The sequence below is a fragment of the Platichthys flesus genome, chromosome 5, assembly GCF_949316205.1.
Source record: "Platichthys flesus chromosome 5, fPlaFle2.1, whole genome shotgun sequence".
In the NCBI taxonomy this organism is placed as follows: domain Eukaryota; kingdom Metazoa; phylum Chordata; class Actinopteri; order Pleuronectiformes; family Pleuronectidae; genus Platichthys; species Platichthys flesus.
Genome location: NC_084949.1, coordinates 21,446,073 through 21,465,494, shown reverse-complemented (window position 1 = coordinate 21,465,494; position 19,422 = coordinate 21,446,073). Strand labels below are relative to the sequence as shown.

Sequence of the window (19,422 nt, the reverse complement as noted above, 5' to 3'; positions counted from 1 at the left end):
AGTGATGGGTAAATATTTTAATCCATTTAATTTAATTTAATTAAGATTCATTACTTTTTATTTGTTGCCATGTTAAACAACGGCACGATGCTGTGTAGAGCATTGGGACACATGGCCACGGCCCTGCACTCCAGTGTGGGTGTGTTGCGTCCCGGGCTCGTTGGCCTGACACTGAGCTGTGTGATGATGTCCAGGGGCTGCTCGGCCGGCGTCTGCTCTGACGTTTATGGTCCTATACCTCTTCATTAACACCAGCTAACCAGCCTACAAGCCCGCCTGTCCCAGCCCTCCTCTGGTTCTGTGTGTGTGGCTGCCCAGGATAAATTGGTGTGTGTGTGTTTGTGCGTGCAAGTGTGTCCCACAGTGAAAAAGTATGTTTACACGTGTGTGTGTGTGTGTGTGTGTGTGTGTGTGTGTTTGAACACAAGTGCATTTTTCTTCCTCTCGCTGCGTCTCTGTGTTTTCTTTGTGGTTTAAGAACAGAATTGTTTGAATTGGTGTATAACATTAATCAGGCAATTATTTAATCATAGGAAAAATAGTATGATACAATAGACTGGTCTCATGTGAGACCGATAAATTAAGTCTATTTGTGTATTTACTCACATTTAAAGTTTATTAGAAAATGTGATGACAAAGTCTAACATCTCTTTTCTTGTCTTGTTTTCCTATCTCTCTTCGTTTTCCTCCCTCAGGCTGTGGAGTCTCAAATTAGGAGTTTTGGACAGACCCCCTGCCAGTTGCTCATCGAACCACACCCACCCAGAAGCTCAGCCATGCAAGTGGTGAGTGGTACACACACACACACACAAACACACAGACAGACCCACAGACACACACACACAAACAGATCATCTCAGAAAATAAGATGAGCTCAGAAAACACCCCGTGTACTTTCAATGGATCAGTCTGAAAATACTAGGATGGATCAGTATCCCTCAGAGCCTCAGTATCGACTCTGCCTGCTTAAGGCTGTCTCTGATTTCTGTTCTACTCTGAAGTTGGCACCGCTTTGCTTCACATAAGTCTAAACTTTCTGGCTCATTCCCCCCCCCCCCCCTGTACCTCCAGTCTCCTCTCTCTCTCTCTCTCCCCGTCTGCAATTGTGGGAAAGAAAGGTCTCGAGGTTTTAAAGCATCTCCTCTCTCATCATTAGCGAGGTGTGTGTGAAAGGGAGAGATCACAGGCATTTGTGTGTGTGCGTGTGTGCGTGTCTGTTAAGTGAAAAGGGTTTTGCTGGAAACCTGGGCCCGAGCCAGATTTTCCACCTGAGCTGGAAGCTGGATCAGCAAAGGAGAGCAATGAACAGCAGTCGTGAAGTGACGGCTTTTTAAGGGGCACAGAGTGCAGCCAGTGTGCCTGCCTGTGATGGACCGAGGCCCCATGAGTCCCTATTAGTGTGGTGTCCCTGTGGCGCTGACAGCTGGCAGTAGACCACCACCTAGTGCACACACACACACACACACAAGCTCAGACTGGTGCTTTGAGTCGTACTGTAGCGACAAATTCCTTTGAAATATATTTATTATTTTTTGTACTCCTCTACATCTAGTTTTCAAGCACAACATTCAGACGCCAGAGCACATTTCTGCCGCTCGCCACTTCTCCATATTCCTTCCCAGCACCCCTCTGCTCTTTCCTTTAAAATCTTCCTGCTCTTTACTTTCTCTCCATCCTCTCGCAAGTGAGTGTGTTGTCAGCGTGTCGGCGTCCGCCCCGTGCTGGTGGTAATGATACTGTCAGTACGTCTGGTTACCTGTCAGAGGCACCGGATTCACTCGGGCCGGCTCCTGACGTTAAACACCGATGTTCCTCTTCTTTACACGCGAGGAGGAAAATGGCTCCGTGTTAGAGCTGCTTAGTACAAACACTCTTTATAAGCTCCTGTCTAACCACAGGAAACAATGTGATGGGTCAATGAAAGCGCTCGCCGACTGTTTTGACATTGTTATCACCGACTGTGCATAAGTACAGACTTCCATTGTTTTCAAGAGTAATTCATTCTTGGAACTGGTGCTGGACCAAAACAATTGTCAAGAATTAATAGTGTTTTAAAAATATTTAGCATATCAAAGCATTCTCTGACTCCAGGTTCTGAAAAATGGGGATCGGACTTTTGAATCAAACTAGCTAATGTGAGGATGCCACCTTGACTAGTTCAGTATTTTCTGAAAGCTTCGTGTGAAAACATTATTATTCCAAGTATTTGAACAAATTACACATATATAGTCACAAATTAAAGAAAAACATCAAGTGTTAGTAAGTAGGGTTTTGTTATGATGATCCTTTGATTCCCACAGAAAGTTTATAGGTACAAAAAAAGAGAAGAATACAATTTTATAAAAGCATATGAGAACATATTGACATAGAAGACACAAAAATGTCATAGCTTCATTGTGTCTTTGCATTGTGAACTCCACTGGAGAAATTAACATCTTTCTTCCGGAATATATTCCCTCACTCAATGTTTTGGTGATGGTTGTGAAGAGCATCATCTTTCTTGATGGTTCCAAATCTCCCATAGGTGCTCGACTAAAGGATTCTGATTCTGATTGGGTTCAGATCCTGTTTCATATTAATTTTTCTGAATTTCCATTTAGATTTCTCACCTTCTTGTACCCGAAAATTAGAATCATTATTATTAAAATTAGAAATCCTGTTTTCCTGTAATGTTACCTCAAAAGCCTTTTCTGTTCTTACTACATAACAATCTCTTTTTTCTTAGCTTGTCTGTGCTACTTGAAGCTGCTATCCTGCTCAGGCTTCCTAACTTTCTGTCTCTCCTTCTCTTTTCCTCCCTCCATTCCTTTTTCGTTTAACACCAACTGCGGCCGCTTCCCTTCGTCTTTTTTTTCCCGTCCCTCTCTTTTGCCTCTCGGCTGTCCTCTGTCTCGTCCCTGCGTTCCGTTGTCCATCCCCCGGGGGCCTGAACAGTATCTTCTCCTGCAGACGCCGCTGATGTTCACGGAGCAGATGCAGCAGGACGTTATCATGGTGTTGAAGTTCCCGTCAAACTCGCCCGTGACCCACGTGGCGGCCAACACGCAGCCGGGCCTGACCTCGCCCGCCATCATCACTGTCACCGCCAACCGCATCTTTGCAGTCAACAAATGGCACGGCTTGGCAGGTAAGAGCTTCATGTCCAAGTAAAATAATTTGTTCTGTGATTTTCAAGCCTGATTCTTCTACAATAATCTTTTGGTTACCACCGCACTTCCTCTCCTCATCCCTTTCCCCTGATACTCAGCGTCTCATTAATCTGAGGATTGACCCGTCTTGTCTCTAAAGGATGGACATTGATTTGGGAGACAGTTGACTGTGTCTCCTGGATAGCAGTATCAAATGTGACACATGCAGCAGCCGGCGTTAGGTCTCATGTCCACACCCCCCCCCCCCCCCGTACATCAGCCGCTCACATCACAAAACCGTATTTACTCAACATCCATCCCGGCCCCGGCAGAAACATTAAACCTGATATCTGTGAATTTATGGGGATGAAGACTGATTGGTTTTCGCATAGAGAGTACAGACCTCATCCATGCGCACCACAGACCCCGACTGATTAACCTAAACTGTTTAGCGAGCCGGCACGATAATAAACAAAGTGTGCTCCGCTCAGAAGCAGCTCATTAATCGGGCGGATGTACTGGATTCTGCACGTTGCTCTAAAGAAGAGATAAAGAAGAGAGAAAAATGGAAATGAGTGCAGATCCAAACTTCTTTTCAGGAAAAGAACGCTTCCAACTTGTGTTCACGAGCACAGTGAGAACAACACAGAGCTGCAGACATCACTCACATTTAATGTTTCTGCTTTTAAAGTAGATGCAGCTAATGGACAGTGCAGCTCCATTATGATTGAACACTGCACCGGGGTTTGTGTTCATAATCAGTTTTGTTATGATATCTAAATAATTAAACCGGTGCATAAACAATCAGTCATGGACGAGTGGATCAACAACAAGTTACAGTTCGGTTTGATGAATGGTTTGGATCAACTTCTCAAAATACTGGAATCACAACCTTCTCAACCGAAAGTCTTTATCAGACAAAACCAACAAAGTGGAGAAGTAGCATTGAGCCTATAGAAACAGTGAAAGATGTTTTTTACTGAAATGGTTTTGAAAACTCGACCATTAGTCCTTAATGGGTAAAATGGTTCATTTCAGAATATACGATATTGTCCCGACATCTTAATAAGACAATGTTGGTTTATCTTTTAATTTCTCACACGTCGGTTATGTGTTAAATTATGCAGCCAGCAGTTTATATTTGAATCTGAATTATTAATTGGTTGATTAAAAAACAATTCAAGCTGATGGATAATGATCATATAATTGCAGCCCTAAATCAATCCGTGTGAGGATCTTTCAGTCGCACAGAAATGTTTCATTATGATCATCTTTTACACTTGAATACAGACCAAGTCTTTTTGTAGCACGTGAGGAATCGTCGTCTCTATGGCCTCGATTCCTTCCGGACATAATTGATGTCTAATTCGTGGAGGAGGAACTTCTGTGCTCGGCTGGGGTGACACTGACGTTATGGTTCTCAGTTTCAGTGTTTTACAATGAACAGGAAACCAGTGACTCTCTCCCACAAGGCCACACGATTACAATATTAATCCAGTCTGTCTTCCTCCTCTGTCAGGTCATCAGAGCTCCACGGTGCAGGACCAGCAGTACCAACTTCCTGTGGAGATTGACCCGCTCATAGGTACGTTGTCATTTATGGCTCCAAAAGAATCCACATAACCTGCATATTCTTTACATAGTGTGAGCTTATATGTGCATTTTTTGTGTGTGTGTGTGTGTGTGTGTGTGTGTGTGGATTTATGTTTGATTACCGCCGGCATCTTGGTGACTCATGGCAGTCTGCACTGCCGTGTCCCTGGACAGTAGATTAGAGTTGTTTCTCAGCCTCTGCCCCAGTTCACTCCTCATGATATAGCCCCCTGCTCTCACACTGAGCCATTTGCATGCAAATTGGAATGCAATGAGCTGTGGCCTAGGCCGGCATTTCATCATCAACTCCCCCCACCCCCCCCCCCCCCCCCCCTCTCTTCCTCCCTCCCCATCCCTCCCTCCTTTTTGCATCCTCTTTGGTTTAATTTGAGCGGAGGGAAAGGACGCGTGTCAATGGAAATGAATATGAATGTGGTAATAATGTGTGATTGAGAATGCACGGCGGACGGCTGTCAGGACAATATGGGCGCCTCTCATCCTTCACGACTTGTTGATGAGCAGGAGAAGAGTGCCGAGCCGCGGTGATGTATGGGATGCACTGGTGGAGCAGGGAGACAGAGACCCGGCACTTCCATCCACTCCCGCCTTCGCTTCTCTGCTGCCGCTCGCGATCTCACGCACGCCTGCCGAGGGGGGGGGCTGTTCTTTCTCTGTGAAAGCTGTAGTCTCACTCAACCATTTCTACTCTTCTGAAAATAACCAGGCGCTAGTCTCACATATTCATCTTTATTTGCACGCCCCGGTATTTCGCTTTGTCTTTGGATCCGTATTTTTTAAATTCAACTCAGGTTTTCTAGTAGCATTACAGTGGGAGTGTGTTTTCAGGGCTAATTTTATCTTCTAAATCGTGGATATATTTGTTTTATTTTATCATTAGATTTATCATTGTTGCTCTCTCCTATCTTTCCGTTCAGATAAGGCACTAAATAGTATATTTCCGTGCGTGCGTGGGAGCGTGTGGATGTTTTGAGGGCGGTTGAGGGGATTTCTGTGCTTGTCAGTAATATATTTACACTGTTTGCATTCCTGGAGGAGCCTGAGCTAAACACAGTAAATTGAGGATGAGCTCCGAGCCAAGTGTGGCTGGAGGGAATGTTGAAAACGGGTTGAGGTATCAGCTGTAGCTTGCACCCTGGACTTTCTCACTTTCCATACTCTTCTCTGACACCTGTTCCCCGGCGCTGTTTGACCCCACCAAATAAGAAATACTTCACAGTGGACATATCTCTCTGGGAAAGACAAAAGGCGCCACTTACGGAAGAGAGAACGTCCATATATTTCCTTTCTAACTAACCATTGGTTGGAATTACACGAGCACGAAGTCGAATGTGGACATATTTTGTGAAGCTCCACACGCTCCATAATTTCTCAGGCTCTCTCACGAACAATGTGAAGTCCTGTAAACTTCACCTCCAGGATGTTTTATGTATTCTCTCACAAATCTTCTCTGGGCCGTGCAGTAAAACTTAAGTAGAGATGCATCGGAGTGTGAACTCTTATAGCTGACGCGTAAAAACCAGTAAATTGTGTGTCACAGGTTGTCGATTCAACACTTTTCTGTGCATGTCTACATTTTTATCATGTTATCTTTTATGTTGTTTTCTCTCTCTCTCTCTCCTCTCCTCCAGCCAATAACGTGGGCAGTCACCGGCGTCAGATCTCAGACCTGCTGGACCAGAGCATCCAGATCAGCTCGCAGTGTTTCATCATCACGGCCGACAACCGCTTCATCCTCCTGTGTGGCTTCTGGGACAAGAGCTTCAGGGTCTACTCCACTGACTCAGGTACTGAGATGTTCTGTTCTGGAGAAATCACAAAAAACTGCTTCTTTTTCAGGATAATATGATTTACTCAATATCTCCAATTCCATTCTGCCAAATCTTTTGTATCGTTTTCTTTCATTAGACATAATAAATGCTCATTGTAACGTGTTTGTGTCTCAACTAAAACCTCAACCTAAAAAACAAATGTCTTCAGATTCTGCAAAACACCACCTCCCTTTGGTGCTACAGCTATTTGCAATTTTCTAGAGGTAGAGATAGTTATTTACATGTAATACTCATGTTGTCACGTGTGAAATAATGCAAGTTGATACCAGGTCCATTATTTGCTTAATAAATCCATGAACGCCATAAAATGTTAAACTCTAACAGTAATATAAAAACGCACTGGAGGTGTGGCAGTGGAATTGATTTTCCATTCATCTTCCAGCCAGAGGATGAACCCTATTAGTTTTTGTGACTCTCGGGCCACAGCGTCAACTCTGAACCTCAGATGTCTCATAAACCCATAAACAGATTTCCGTGAATTTTAAATGAAGAGATTAAAGGGATTAACCTTTTTATGGTTAATGAACCTCCCTGGGCTTTGCTCCACACATCTCCTGTGTGTTTTGGTTTTGTGCTACACTTTCGTCCTATGTGATGTAATGATTATTGCAGTTCCTTTAGAATTTGACCGTTTTTAGATGTTGGGTTCAATAAACGATGCAGTTCACAGTCTCTAGTGTTTGTTGTGCCACAGATGTTGTTCTCTGCTCTACTGCACAGTTTCTGTCCCCATGCAATCGTTATGAAATTTGCACAATTACTTGGCACAGCAGGGCCTTTATTTTCCCCTTTAGTTTTACCAGTTCAAGGCTTGTGTGCTGTCAACAGTTCATTGTAGCTGCATGTCCCCGAAGTCAGTTGTTCAGTTCAACTGTTGAACTGGATCATTTCTTCAAGAGGTTTTCAATTGTGACAGGAAACTGTGGGTTTTCAGGTTGGAGGCCCTTTTGTCAAGTTATTCTAGTTGGTGTAGTTATTTGGAAAATTATAGAAACAAAATCTCGGACATAAAAAATGTTTAGCTCAACATCCCAATAATATTTTGGACTATTGTTAAACTCTGTGTTCATTATTTGATGCATTGTGTGTCTGAATGCTATTAAGATGCTTGCATAGCCACAGATGCACACACACACACACACACACACACACACACACACACACACACACACACACACACACACACACACACACACACACACACACACACACACACCCACACCACCAGGTCAGGGGTCCTAAATGAAACTGTCTGGAGCTTCATCTGTGCACGCTGCTCCCCAGCTCTCCTCCCTCAGCCCCATTCAGAGTCCTACACACATCTATACAACCAACCCAAATTCAATTTCTATAGGCCAGGCCCTCCCTGTCTCTTAACTGAGGAGGAAGGGATGGAGGGATGGGAGTGTAGAGATGGCTCTATTGTGCTACTGCCACCGGGGTGGACGACTGGAACGTGAACACAGTTTAATCGCACGCGCTCAACAGCTGCTACCAAGGTCCCCAAAGCCCCCAGGTTAAAGAACTGAGGGATTTTATCAATTACAAGACTTGATTGGTACACGTGCACAGAACACATAGCCTCATACGCATGCATGCACACACATCCAATTTGATTTGTCTGTGCATGGCCGTGTGTGTGTGTGTGTGTGTGCGTGTGCGTTCTGGAGCGGATGAGTGTGGACTACTAGGTGCATGGTAGCCATTATTGCAGCAGCCACCATTACTTATTTTCAGTGTTTATAAAGATGTCAAACATTTTACATCTTTGATGTCTCTGTTCTTCTTTGGAAGTCGAGTCAGTGACCCACCCACTTTCATAATAATCCTCATCTCCTCACTGAGCTATGGCTTAATTATCGAGTGGGGGGGGGGGGGCGATTCTGACGCCCCGACAGAAATGTCATGTGTTGCAAACTATTTCCCTTTTTGACTGCGAGAGGTCACACTGTGAGGAGCGTAATGAATATTAGACAGCTAGACAGTGGAGCTGTGGTCTGGAAATCTGACAGCAATTAGACTCTTTATATATACACATGGAGTGCAGTGCATGTGTATGGGCACACACACATGCATACACACGCACACACACAGAGTTGGAACAAATATTTATCCTTGTCTGGGAATTAGAAGTCTGATCCTGTGGAGGAACTAGCTGAGCAGACAGATGATCAACAAACACATGGTGTGGAGTTTGAAATAATTACATCCAACACATTTACATGAGGTTTTGTCATAAAAGCACAATAAGTGGTCCCGTGTATGTGTGTTTTGTTCAGACGTGGCAGACAAATGAATATTTATTCCACTTGTTTGTGTGCTTCTGCAGGCAAACTGACTCAGATCGTGTTCGGGCACCGCGACGTGGTGACGTGTCTGGCTCGCTCCGAGTCCTACATCGGGGGAGACTGCTACGTCCTGTCGGGCTCCAGGGACGCCACCCTGCTGCTGTGGTACTGGAACGGAAAGCACAGCAGCATCGGAGAGACCCTCGGCAGTAAGTTCACTGGCCAACCAGTCTGATATGTGCACACACACACACACGGACGGGTATTCTCTGAGTGCTCACTCTCCCAGACAGTTGTGACTCTGTGATTTACGGCCTCGCTCTGTAAAGTAACAACTAGTTTCGTGTGACCAGGCCAGGCCTCCTGCATACAGATTGGATTTCGCAGCACTGTCGCACCAGGAACAGCTTTCGATAATGTGTTTGAGATTGTGTGTGTGTGGGACCAGATAAAGTGTGTGTGTGCGCGTGTGTGTGAGAGCTTCAGAGAATCTGTCTTTAATGTGAGTGAAAGTGAGAGCCACTTAGAGACGTTAAACGTGACGTTGGGGGTCGCCGGCCGGCACGTGAAAGTTCACCACCATCCGAGGGCCACGGGGTCACGCTGGTCGATAAAAGTGAAAAATGTCGCGGGGCCTTCCTGATGTTACCATAACATGTGGCATTAGCCAGGATCAAAGCCCCGAGCGCACATTGCTCAGTACTTAGCCTCCCCGGTGCTAATTTGGTGGGCTTAGATTGACGTACACTATGTTAAGTGATCTATTATAAAAGGGGCTGGAATTTATGACAAATTGTGATTTGGGTAATGAGCCACATTGGCTTTGATATTTTTTCGGGGGGGGCTTTTCAGATGATTTTTGTCACTTACTTCAGCTACGATGAAAAATCTTTACTCTTTAACTTTAGTTAATTTACAGGGATTTAAAAAGAAAGGAGACAAAAAAGAGGGATGAGCTTAAACCACATAAACCTCATTTTCTGCTCCTATTTTTTAAAGTGTTTTTTACTCCCCATGTGTAAAACCTTGATAAAAAAACTGCTCTTTAGAATTAAATACATAAAAATCACATTTTTCTTGCAGCATTTTGTCTACTTCAGATGCTGTTGATCTCCATCACAGCCTACAAGTTGCTGTTTACCGACTTTGACTGAATGTTGCAAGGTCACACGAGGTTTAGATAAACTGACACAAATAATCACATCCTTCTGTGCGGCAACAATTCGAAAGCATATTTCCAAGAGCGCACTGGGCTTTGATTGATTTATGGAATTATCATATGCCATAAAGAGGTTCTGTTTTTTTGTGTACCCGTGCATTGTGCTGTATATTTTCCGTGTAAGCGTGTGTTTGTGCGTGTGTCAGTCTAACCTCACTTGGCTCGGTGCAGTTACCGCGCTGGAGCTGGAGGAGCAGACAAAGCAGTCGTCATCCCAACGTCTCACCGCCACAATGTGATGCTCCATTGCCCCAGACCACAGGAGGCTCACCCAGACATTTAGCTCTGCTGTATACAACGCACACACACACACACACACACACAGTCACAAAATACTTACAGACAGCAATCTTCTTTTTTCTTCATCCAAAAATGTAAACGTGTAAGATTAAGAAGAAGGATCCAGACAAATTTATATGAGAGCATGTGACACATACACACAAACACACACACACACACACACACACACTGCTTTTCATGCATATTGCTGTGTAAATATTTCACACACTTCATAAGCTGGAGTGAATTGCCTCAGAATGGCTGATACACACACGTGCACAATGACCAACACCAACACATTTCCACAGACACCACTGCCATCTGCTGGCCACAGTCGAGGTGACACTTGCAGTCATGTGTTTTGATTTTGAGTTTTAAAGTGACTGAACTTTCTGAGGATGACAAAAAGTTTTCTTCGGTTGTTAAAGCTCAAGCAATATTTGCATGAAGCTGTAAATCTTCTCAATTTTTAAAGAAATGTTGATATTCACACCATCATTTTAGAAATTTAAACACACATTTGAGTCCCTTTATTTAAATTCATAGACTGTGAACTGCCAACTGCCAAATATTGACAATACATTGCAAAACACATCACTTTCCAGCAATATTATACATGTCTAAGTGTTTACTCTACTTTATGTTTAGCCACAAAAAAGAGAGAAACATAAAATAATTTAAATCTACTAGTGTTACCAACCAAAGCCAAACACCTCACGTGATCACACAACCAATAGCCTCCCAGTGTCATTAGGTAGAGGCTCGAAAAGTTAACAAATATACCAATTTCAGATTTATTGATGAGATCCAACATCCTGCTCATACTCACAGGCCTCTGTGGTCTAACTTTACTTTTATCACCTGTTTTTCAAAATGAACCAGTCAGCTGGTCACATGTAAAACAAGAGGCTGACCGATTTACGAGTCTTTCACTGACATGTCTGTATCTGGGATTCTATTGCTGATATGTGACAATTATTTTGTCAATTCAACCTCTATTTATTTGGTTTTATTTGACTTTTCTCTTTTAGTTGTAGTTATGGTTTAACTGTAACTTATCAAGCCACAGTTATATTTCTTTGTCGTGAGATAACAGCAGCGTAATGAGTGAGTATCCTAACAGTATCCCATACCCTCCTGAACATGGATTGTTTGAAAGTGCTCTATGAATAACACATGTATAGACTCAGTTGTTTTATTCATCGTATATTCATGTGAAACACTGATTCCGTCTTTACAGTCTGTTCATGTGACTGGAGCTCGCCCTCTCCTTTTTTTTAACGAGAGGGTTCAGCGAGCAGAATGTCGTGTATAGTCTTTCTCTTAAATCTAATTAGAGCGTAACAGTAGCTATGGCTGACCTACCTGCCTTATTAGTGAACCTGCGCTGAGTTTTATATCATATAATTCAATTAAAGAGAGAATCTAACAAAACTGAAACTACTCACTGTATGACATAGCTGGACTTTCCCGTAAGAAATTCACTTTTTCTGCTGAACTATTTTTTTAGATTTGGGACTGATATACGTAGGTTGGTGGAAAAATAGTGTTTTTAAACATTTTCAGTTTTTTTTAAACCACTCAGTGTCATTGCTGTGTTTCTCTGTTTGATCTGAACTTGACCTCTAACAGAAGAAGATGGGGTCACTACAGACGAGGCCCCCTCCCAGAGCAATAAACCCCCAATGAACCCTGAGCTGACCTTACTGCTGGCCACTGAACACACACACACACACACACACACTCACACACACACACTCCACTCACCTCCAGTTCCTCATTTTTCACACTAAAAGACAACAAAACGTTTAGAAACTGCATCTGTGGCCCGTCGATGCATCTACGCATTTAGAAAAGTCCTAAGCTCCGTGCGTCTGAGCGTCTGTGAACATCTGGGTGGACAGATGTGCTTCATACAGACGGGCAAGTGGAAGGCGGTTTTGTTTTGTCGCTCGGCCTGACAGCTCAAACCTAAACAAAATCACACAATCCTTATGACTTCAGGAACGTAACTTACTCTCTCTCTCTCTCTCTCTCTCTCTCTCCCTTTCTCTCTGAAACATCTGGATCCAGTGAAGGCAGTCATGGGGAGAGGGTTTTAAAGATAGGGAGAGGCGGTGGGTGACAAGTGCTCGAAAGGGAGAGTGAAAGAGGGGAGAAATGTGTGTAGAGGAAAACAGGCTTGATGCAATAACACACATGCTTGGATAAAAAAAGACAATGTTTAAAGAAATCCTCTCTGAGCTGAACTATTTCTGAGTTTAATGTGTTTTGACTTTATCATTTCATTTATCAGAACTATAAAATATGGACGAATGAGGATTTTCTCTGCTCCGTGCTCCCTCTAGAGACCAGTGGGGGTTATACCCTGGATGCTGGTGCTGCTCATGGTTATATGTGTTGTGTCTGGTTTCCCCAGCAGAGTTCACCACACCGCGGGCCATCCTGACGGGCCACGACTGTGAGGTGACGTGTGCCAGCGTGTGTGCCGAGCTGGGCGTCGTCATCAGCGGCTGCAAAGGTGAGAGTTTCCTGTTCGTCTGAATAAAAACCTCCAGAGTCTAAATTCATACTTCACAACAAAGTTCAGAGCTGGTGTTCACATCCGTCCTTCATGACTCGATCATGACTGGGAAGTTCAGGTCGGCTCCAAGACTCAATTTGCTGTCAGAAGTTCACTGGGACGACATTTTGTTATGTGAACATAAAAATCCAAGAGAGGTTTGACTTACAAGAGTTTAAACTTATTAGTGCATGACCATACGTCGATTTGTTTGTGATCACCACATAACAATTTATACTGCTCTTAGATTGGTAAAATATTTCTCATGGCTACACACATCCATCTCTTTCCTCTCCTCTCTCTCTATCTCTCTCTCTCACACAAACACAGTGACATCAGACACATCTGTAATCTTCATGATGCATTGTAATATCAGGTGTGAACCAGTGACCTGATGCTGTTCACTTATGATCAGATCTCTCTGGTCTGAGCCGGGCCAAAAAGACAAAATGATTTCTTTATAAAAGTTTGTAGTGAACTGATCTAACTCCACGTGTCGTGTTGTGTTGTCTGTTTGCAGAGGGCCCTTGTCTGATCCATTCCATGAATGGGGACCTGCTGAGGACCCTGGAGGTCCCGGAGCGGTGCACGCGGCCCCGCCTCATCCAGTCCTCCACCGAGGGACACTGCATGGTCTACTACGACAAGGGACAGTTCTGTCTCTTCAGTGTCAACGGCAAACTGCTGGGACACATGGAGGTGGAGGACAGCATCAAGGTGAGGAGGAGACGCATTGCTCTGCATGAGAACGCATTGGGAGAAATATGTGTGTCTGCACCACATCAGCGTGAGAGAGTCCTCACTGATTAAAGCCGTTCTTACCGAGATCTGAGGGGGGGGGGGGGGGGGGGCAAACTATGGTTTCACGTCGCCTTTATTCCCTCTCACAAGCACACACCAGAGGAAACGGTCCTTTTGATCCAGGAGCCTGTTGTCAGGTCAGATTGCGTCGGCAGCCGTTGCAGAGAACATTCCAGAGGAGCGGTCAGCTCTGGACACCGACACCATTAACTACCCTCCGGCGCAGGACGACACGTTTCCCACATTTCCTCCCTTGTGGCTGGAGTGACACAGGATAACGGCTACTGCCTTTGGTTTCCCCGACCCATTGTTTCCGGTTGGGCCTGGGAATTGTAAGCTGGCTCTGACAGACAGCCGCACGCCTGTTTCCCATTAAGAAAAGCTCTGGTGCCGAGGCCCCCGACCTGCCAGCCAGCCTGCTCCGAGAAAGCAGCTCCAGCCGGGGATATAAACACAAATATAAGTTGTATAGGAAGTGGTTAATTCATACACACAGACAAATCCAAAGTTTGTAAAAGAGGTTTCAGAGCACTCTGTTGTTTCTCCAGCAGGACAGATGTGTCACAGCTTTGTGTTTGTCCTCAGCTCGGCTCTCGTTTTAAATTCCAGCCGTGTCAAATGGCATTAAGAAAATCTTAACATCTTCAATGAGGCTGCTGGAGCCTCGGCCTCCTCCCGCCCCGCTCCCCTCAGCTCCACCCCGCTGGTCCCGAGCCGCCGCAGCATCTAGTGCACTCGTGTACATACCAGAATCAATCTTCTCTGCCGTCGGAGCCTCCGCACAGTTTGACTCCATGATAAATAAGTGCGTGTCCCGGCCCGCGGTATCTACTTAGAGCCGGAGAGTCAAACCGAGAAAGAGAGGGAATGTATGTGCTGTGAATTTATAAGGGTCTGGAGTCAGAGGTTAGATGACAGGCTAACAGTCGGCATCCTAGCCTAATAGCAGAATCAAGTGACAGGAGCCATACTGAATGGATTACAGTCTTTTAAGTACTGGTATAACTCAGGCAGTGTAACCATTCCAGGGTTTTTCCCCTCCCCAGCCTGCGTCCATGTTACAGGGGCATAAACAGCTCCATAAATTCCACTTTTTTTACCTATTCTGGTCCCAGCGTCCACCCAGTGTTCCCCATGAGAAGTAGGAAATATGGGCATTAAAAGTGCATGTGTTCCTGCTGCACTCATTTTTTAGTCATCTGAGCCCGGGTAGCCATCTTAGCTCCCACAGAGCCATCGGCCATCTTGTTTGACCGCCCAGTGGTAGAGGTCTGATTTATAATGTCTGTCTGCAGCCTCCTACCTGGCCGGGCTGACATGTCTGCCAGCTCCCCGGCCGCCCGCTGCGCCGCACCGAGGTCACGGACTCTGTTAGTAGATTCACAAAGAATACAGCAACTGGTAAAAAAAAAAGAAGTTCTTACTGTCTTTTTTTATTTGACTGTTATCGTTGAAATACAGCATCTGTTCAACTCATGACTAACTGGGTTTGTATTATCAACTCGTGAAGTGTAAAGCAGCACTAAGAAAACATTTTATATATGTGTAACAAGGAAGGGGGGGGGGGGTCACCACCTGCCAGTTAGGTGGATTTCACACATGAACTTTGTCTTTTACATATGAAGAACATGGCAGGAGATTGTCCAGACGTGTTCAGGACACCAGGGCAGCGTGTGGAGTTGGTGTCTGGGTGTGAGAGGCAGGACATGACGCGTGTGAAGTCCTCCAAGGAAATCATGTGTTTTTGTTTACAACACATCGACAGCGTTGTCGTCCTTCTTCGCCTGAAGCTCCTGAATCTCATCGTCTTTTCAAGTTGGCGTCTTCGACCGTGTCTTCTACATGTGTGGCTCCTCTGTTCCAGACAGACATATTTGTATAGTTTGTTTCTTGACGTTTTCTGGACATTTTTCAAGGGGGTTGTCAGGAAACAGTTCTGGAAAACATCCAGAGCAGCAGACTCAGACATTTGCATTCTCCAATACAGATGTAGTAACTTTAATAAGTTGAACTTAGAGCGTTTGGCAGCTACAGAGTTTTCCATGAGTTGGTTGAGACCAAAACGAAGATAAAATACTAGACTTACATTCCTCAAGTGACTCAAGAATAACTAATTATGTACTTACATATGTTTGCAACGTCTTGCCATAAAATAAAAGTGATAGAATGTTATGTTTCCTAAGTTTCCTTCTGCTGCCCCCAAGTGGCCTGAAACCAAACCAGCGCTACTTTAAATTTGAAATCTTTCTTTACAAACTATTTTGTAACATTTTGTTCCCTTGTTGTCCCGTTCATCACGATTTGCTGGATAACGGTTTGATATTCATTCACGATGTCAGATTAACTCCGAATGTTGACGCGCACGACAACTACTGTGCACACGAAACACACTTAGACGACACAAATCACAACATGGCTGCACTCAGTCATGCTTCGTTCGCGGCCATCTTGGATGATGATCTGACGTGGCAATCAGTCTGGATTGATTCTGGAGGCGTCTCGCCAGCGCTGTGTCCATTTCATGCGTCTGTCACACGGGCGTCTTTGCCGATCTTAACTCATGAGAATGAGAAACAGATTTATTTTTATTCAGTGCGGTAGGAAATTACCCAAAGTTTTTTTTATACATATATAAACATACACAAAAGATTTACCCCAATTTAGGCTGCACGCTTTTTTGGTAATGTCCAATCCGCTGTGCCCTGCCGCTCCTGAAGGGTTATTTATGTTTTCTTAACCAAGTCAAGTTCCTGAAAATGACTTGTTCCAACTTCAGAACAGAAGGTCAAGTTTCATTTGGTCTATTTCATGTGAGTTTGATTCGATGCACATGCTGCTGCCGATGATTGAAGCATCTCAAGCGAGGCCCGGCTCCTCGTCACCAAACCGCAAAACGAGAATAAGATCTAAATTAGTGCCACTCGCTGCTTTTAGGAACTCTCACTGGGCCTCGTCATCTCATCAGCTACGCTTACTCTCCGGTTGAGGCTCCTGACTCTTCAAGTTCCAGCTCCCACTGTACGCCGTGCACATAATGGACTCCAACACAGGACTTGATTTGTGTAGGTCTGAATCCTGCGGGAGCCGTTCAGCTGTTACAGTTTGCAGGGAAAGCAGATGAGACGAGTAAATCTCTGAGCCGCACGGTGGGGAGCCATCTTTGTTGCGAGTCGGGGGTTTGTGTACAGAAAGCCCTGAAGGACGGCAGCTCTGACCTGGGATCTTTTGTTGGATCACATGACCTCACAGTATGAGCTTAACTTTGACAGAAGAGACAAACTGGTCCCAGTTCACCGGACCTATTCCCAGACAATTTATGCTCCTGGTGCCAGGTTGAAAAGAGTTTTGCTGAGCACAGTTTACAGATGATCCAACAATTCAGGACGTCTCCCGTTGAACTGGTTACCATCGGGAGACCAAACAAAAGCTAAATATAAAATCTCTAATGTTCATTGAACAGATATTAATGAACTTTTCCTCTGTGTGTCCCGGGCAGGCCATGCTCCTCAGTCGTGACGGCCAGTACCTGCTGACAGGCGGAGACGGGGGGATCGTTTCTGTCTGGCAGGTTCACAACCTCAAGCAGCTGTTCTCGTACCCGGGCTGTGACGCAGGAATCCGCTCCATGGCCATCTCACAAGACCAAAGGTAATCACCACACACACAGCACACTCTGAGGGATATTCATGAAGGTATACATGAAACATTCTTCCTCCTATGAAGGGGAAAATATTACAAGGAATAAAATCCAATGCACTTGTGATTTCAAAGCCTCACGTGGTGGCTTATGTCTAATTCCATTCAACTCGACATATATACGTTGGATATTAGATGTTAGTTAAAACATTACATTTATCTTTTTGTGACATTCTTGAGTAAGTTTCTACTTAAAGAAACTTACTTTAGAAAAAGTAGAAACTGTAAAAAAAAAGGAAAAAGTAGAAACTGTAACATTTGGAAGAAGTTCCCAAAGTCCACATTATCCAGGTTATATTCCTTGATTAGATATTAATAGTATATCTTTTTTTAAATGATGTAAAGATGATGAATAAAATACCTACTTGATACATTTAATACTTTAAATAATACAAGTTTTGTGTGTGAAATGTTAATTATTTCATTAACTAGTACTTGTAGTAAAATGCTCCTTCTTTGATGCAGTAAATATAGACTTCAAATACGAGTACACACATCTAAATAACATTTAAATTTATTAAAAATTAAAACCATGACACTTGACACGGCCTCATGTTGTTCCCTCCCACCCTCCCTCCCTCCCCCGCTCAGGTGCATCATCACTGGGATGGCGTCGGGAAGCATCGTGCTCTTCTACAACGACTTCAACCGGTGGCACCACGAGTACCAGACCCGGTACTGAGCTCCACACTGGACTGACAAAGTGGGACACTGACGTTGATCCAGACCGAGTGAATCCGCGACAAGTGTTTCCTGTTCTCCTGAATGTATCTCATAGAGGGAAAAGAAAAACTACAACCTGTCCTGCTATAGTAAAAGAATCAAACTATTTTTTAAAAAGGGCATTACTATATTTTGTAGATCTGATAGAAACTTTTCATATAAATCATATGGTAGGGGGGAGGGGTGGTTACGTTACTGTGCGGTTAAAAAAAGGCAAAATCTATTTTTAGCTGTAAAAGTCTATTTTCATCTCCTCCGGAAAAGAAAAAGGAAAAAAGGGGGATTGTGTGAAAACGTTTTCTCTTGACTTAAAAATCCAAATATTTGTGTACTTTAGGGTGAGTGATTTTTGTTTTCTCTTTCTGTAGGTGTGTATGTGGGAACTAACTATAAGTAATCATTCACTTTTACCAACACAGGCGCTAGATAGGAAAATGTTTGAATAAATAATACATGTATCGCAGAGAAGGATAAAAGAAGAGGGAATATACATATATATAAATTATACTGTTTAAATGTTAGTCTTTCATATTTAAGAAAAGAAAATGTCCATGTGTACGTCTGCATTTCCTGTGCATGGCTCATTCCTCTGACACAACATATCAGCAGATCTGTCACATTATCATTTAACACTTAAAAGGAAAAAAAGAATCAACCACTTCCCTGCATCAAAAAAAGAGCTTTACCCAGAGGAGGACTTTTATTGCTACGATCTTCTCCTAATTGACTGAATAAGCAAAGTGTGAGTCGCTCTTTTCCCCGAAACAGATTAATCTCATCATGTCGTTATGACCTTCTTTTGCTTTTTGGCTAAATAAATGAAATCCCGTCACACGTCAGCTCCACATCTTCAGAGTCCTCGCTGAGCCTCGTCTCCGCAGCAGCTCGACACTAAGCGAGAGGTGAAGTGAAGGACCTCCTGCGTCTCACTCTTTTGTCTTCATCCATCGCACACACCGGGATGAGTGATTGTGTTAAGATGTGGTTCAGCACTAAAATGACAAATTGTTCATTTGGACCTCGGTTGAAACAAACGTCCACTCGTGTCTTTTGAATTATGACTTTTCTTTTGAGGATGCATTCCTTTTGATGTGGTTTGAATCTACAACTCTGAGAAAACTACTGTTTATCTATCAGCCGATATTTTTGCAATCATTTTGGAGTGTTTTGTGTGACGAGTTCTGACAATAAAACCCAATTTTATAACTTGAACGGTGCTCGGTGTCAAATGTGGGTTGCCCGGCGCCCTCTAGTGGCCAACGTCTGGTGATACACAAACACA

General features: G+C 43.9%; 1 protein-coding gene across 5 annotated transcripts in view; it reads left to right on the top strand.

Moving 5' to 3' along the window:
- The window catches only part of lrba (LPS-responsive vesicle trafficking, beach and anchor containing), a 173,383-nt gene extending 154,031 nt beyond the window's left edge, over positions 1-19,352 (top strand). For 3 of the 5 annotated variants that reach the window (XM_062387882.1, XM_062387883.1, XM_062387880.1), the window contains 9 exons: positions 696-785; positions 2,950-3,127; positions 4,648-4,713; positions 6,371-6,526; positions 8,901-9,068; positions 12,777-12,878; positions 13,441-13,637; positions 17,218-17,369; positions 18,009-19,352. In XM_062387882.1, coding sequence (XP_062243866.1) covers positions 696-785; positions 2,950-3,127; positions 4,648-4,713; positions 6,371-6,526; positions 8,901-9,068; positions 12,777-12,878; positions 13,441-13,637; positions 17,218-17,369; positions 18,009-18,099 — 1,200 coding nt within the window. In that variant the 3' untranslated portion in view covers positions 18,100-19,352. The remainder of the gene's footprint in view (positions 1-695; positions 786-2,949; positions 3,128-4,647; positions 4,714-6,370; positions 6,527-8,900; positions 9,069-12,776; positions 12,879-13,440; positions 13,638-17,217; positions 17,370-18,008) is intronic. The other 2 variants (XM_062387884.1, XM_062387881.1) reach the window with 1 other exon arrangement.
- The last annotated feature ends 70 nt before the right edge of the window (positions 19,353-19,422 follow it).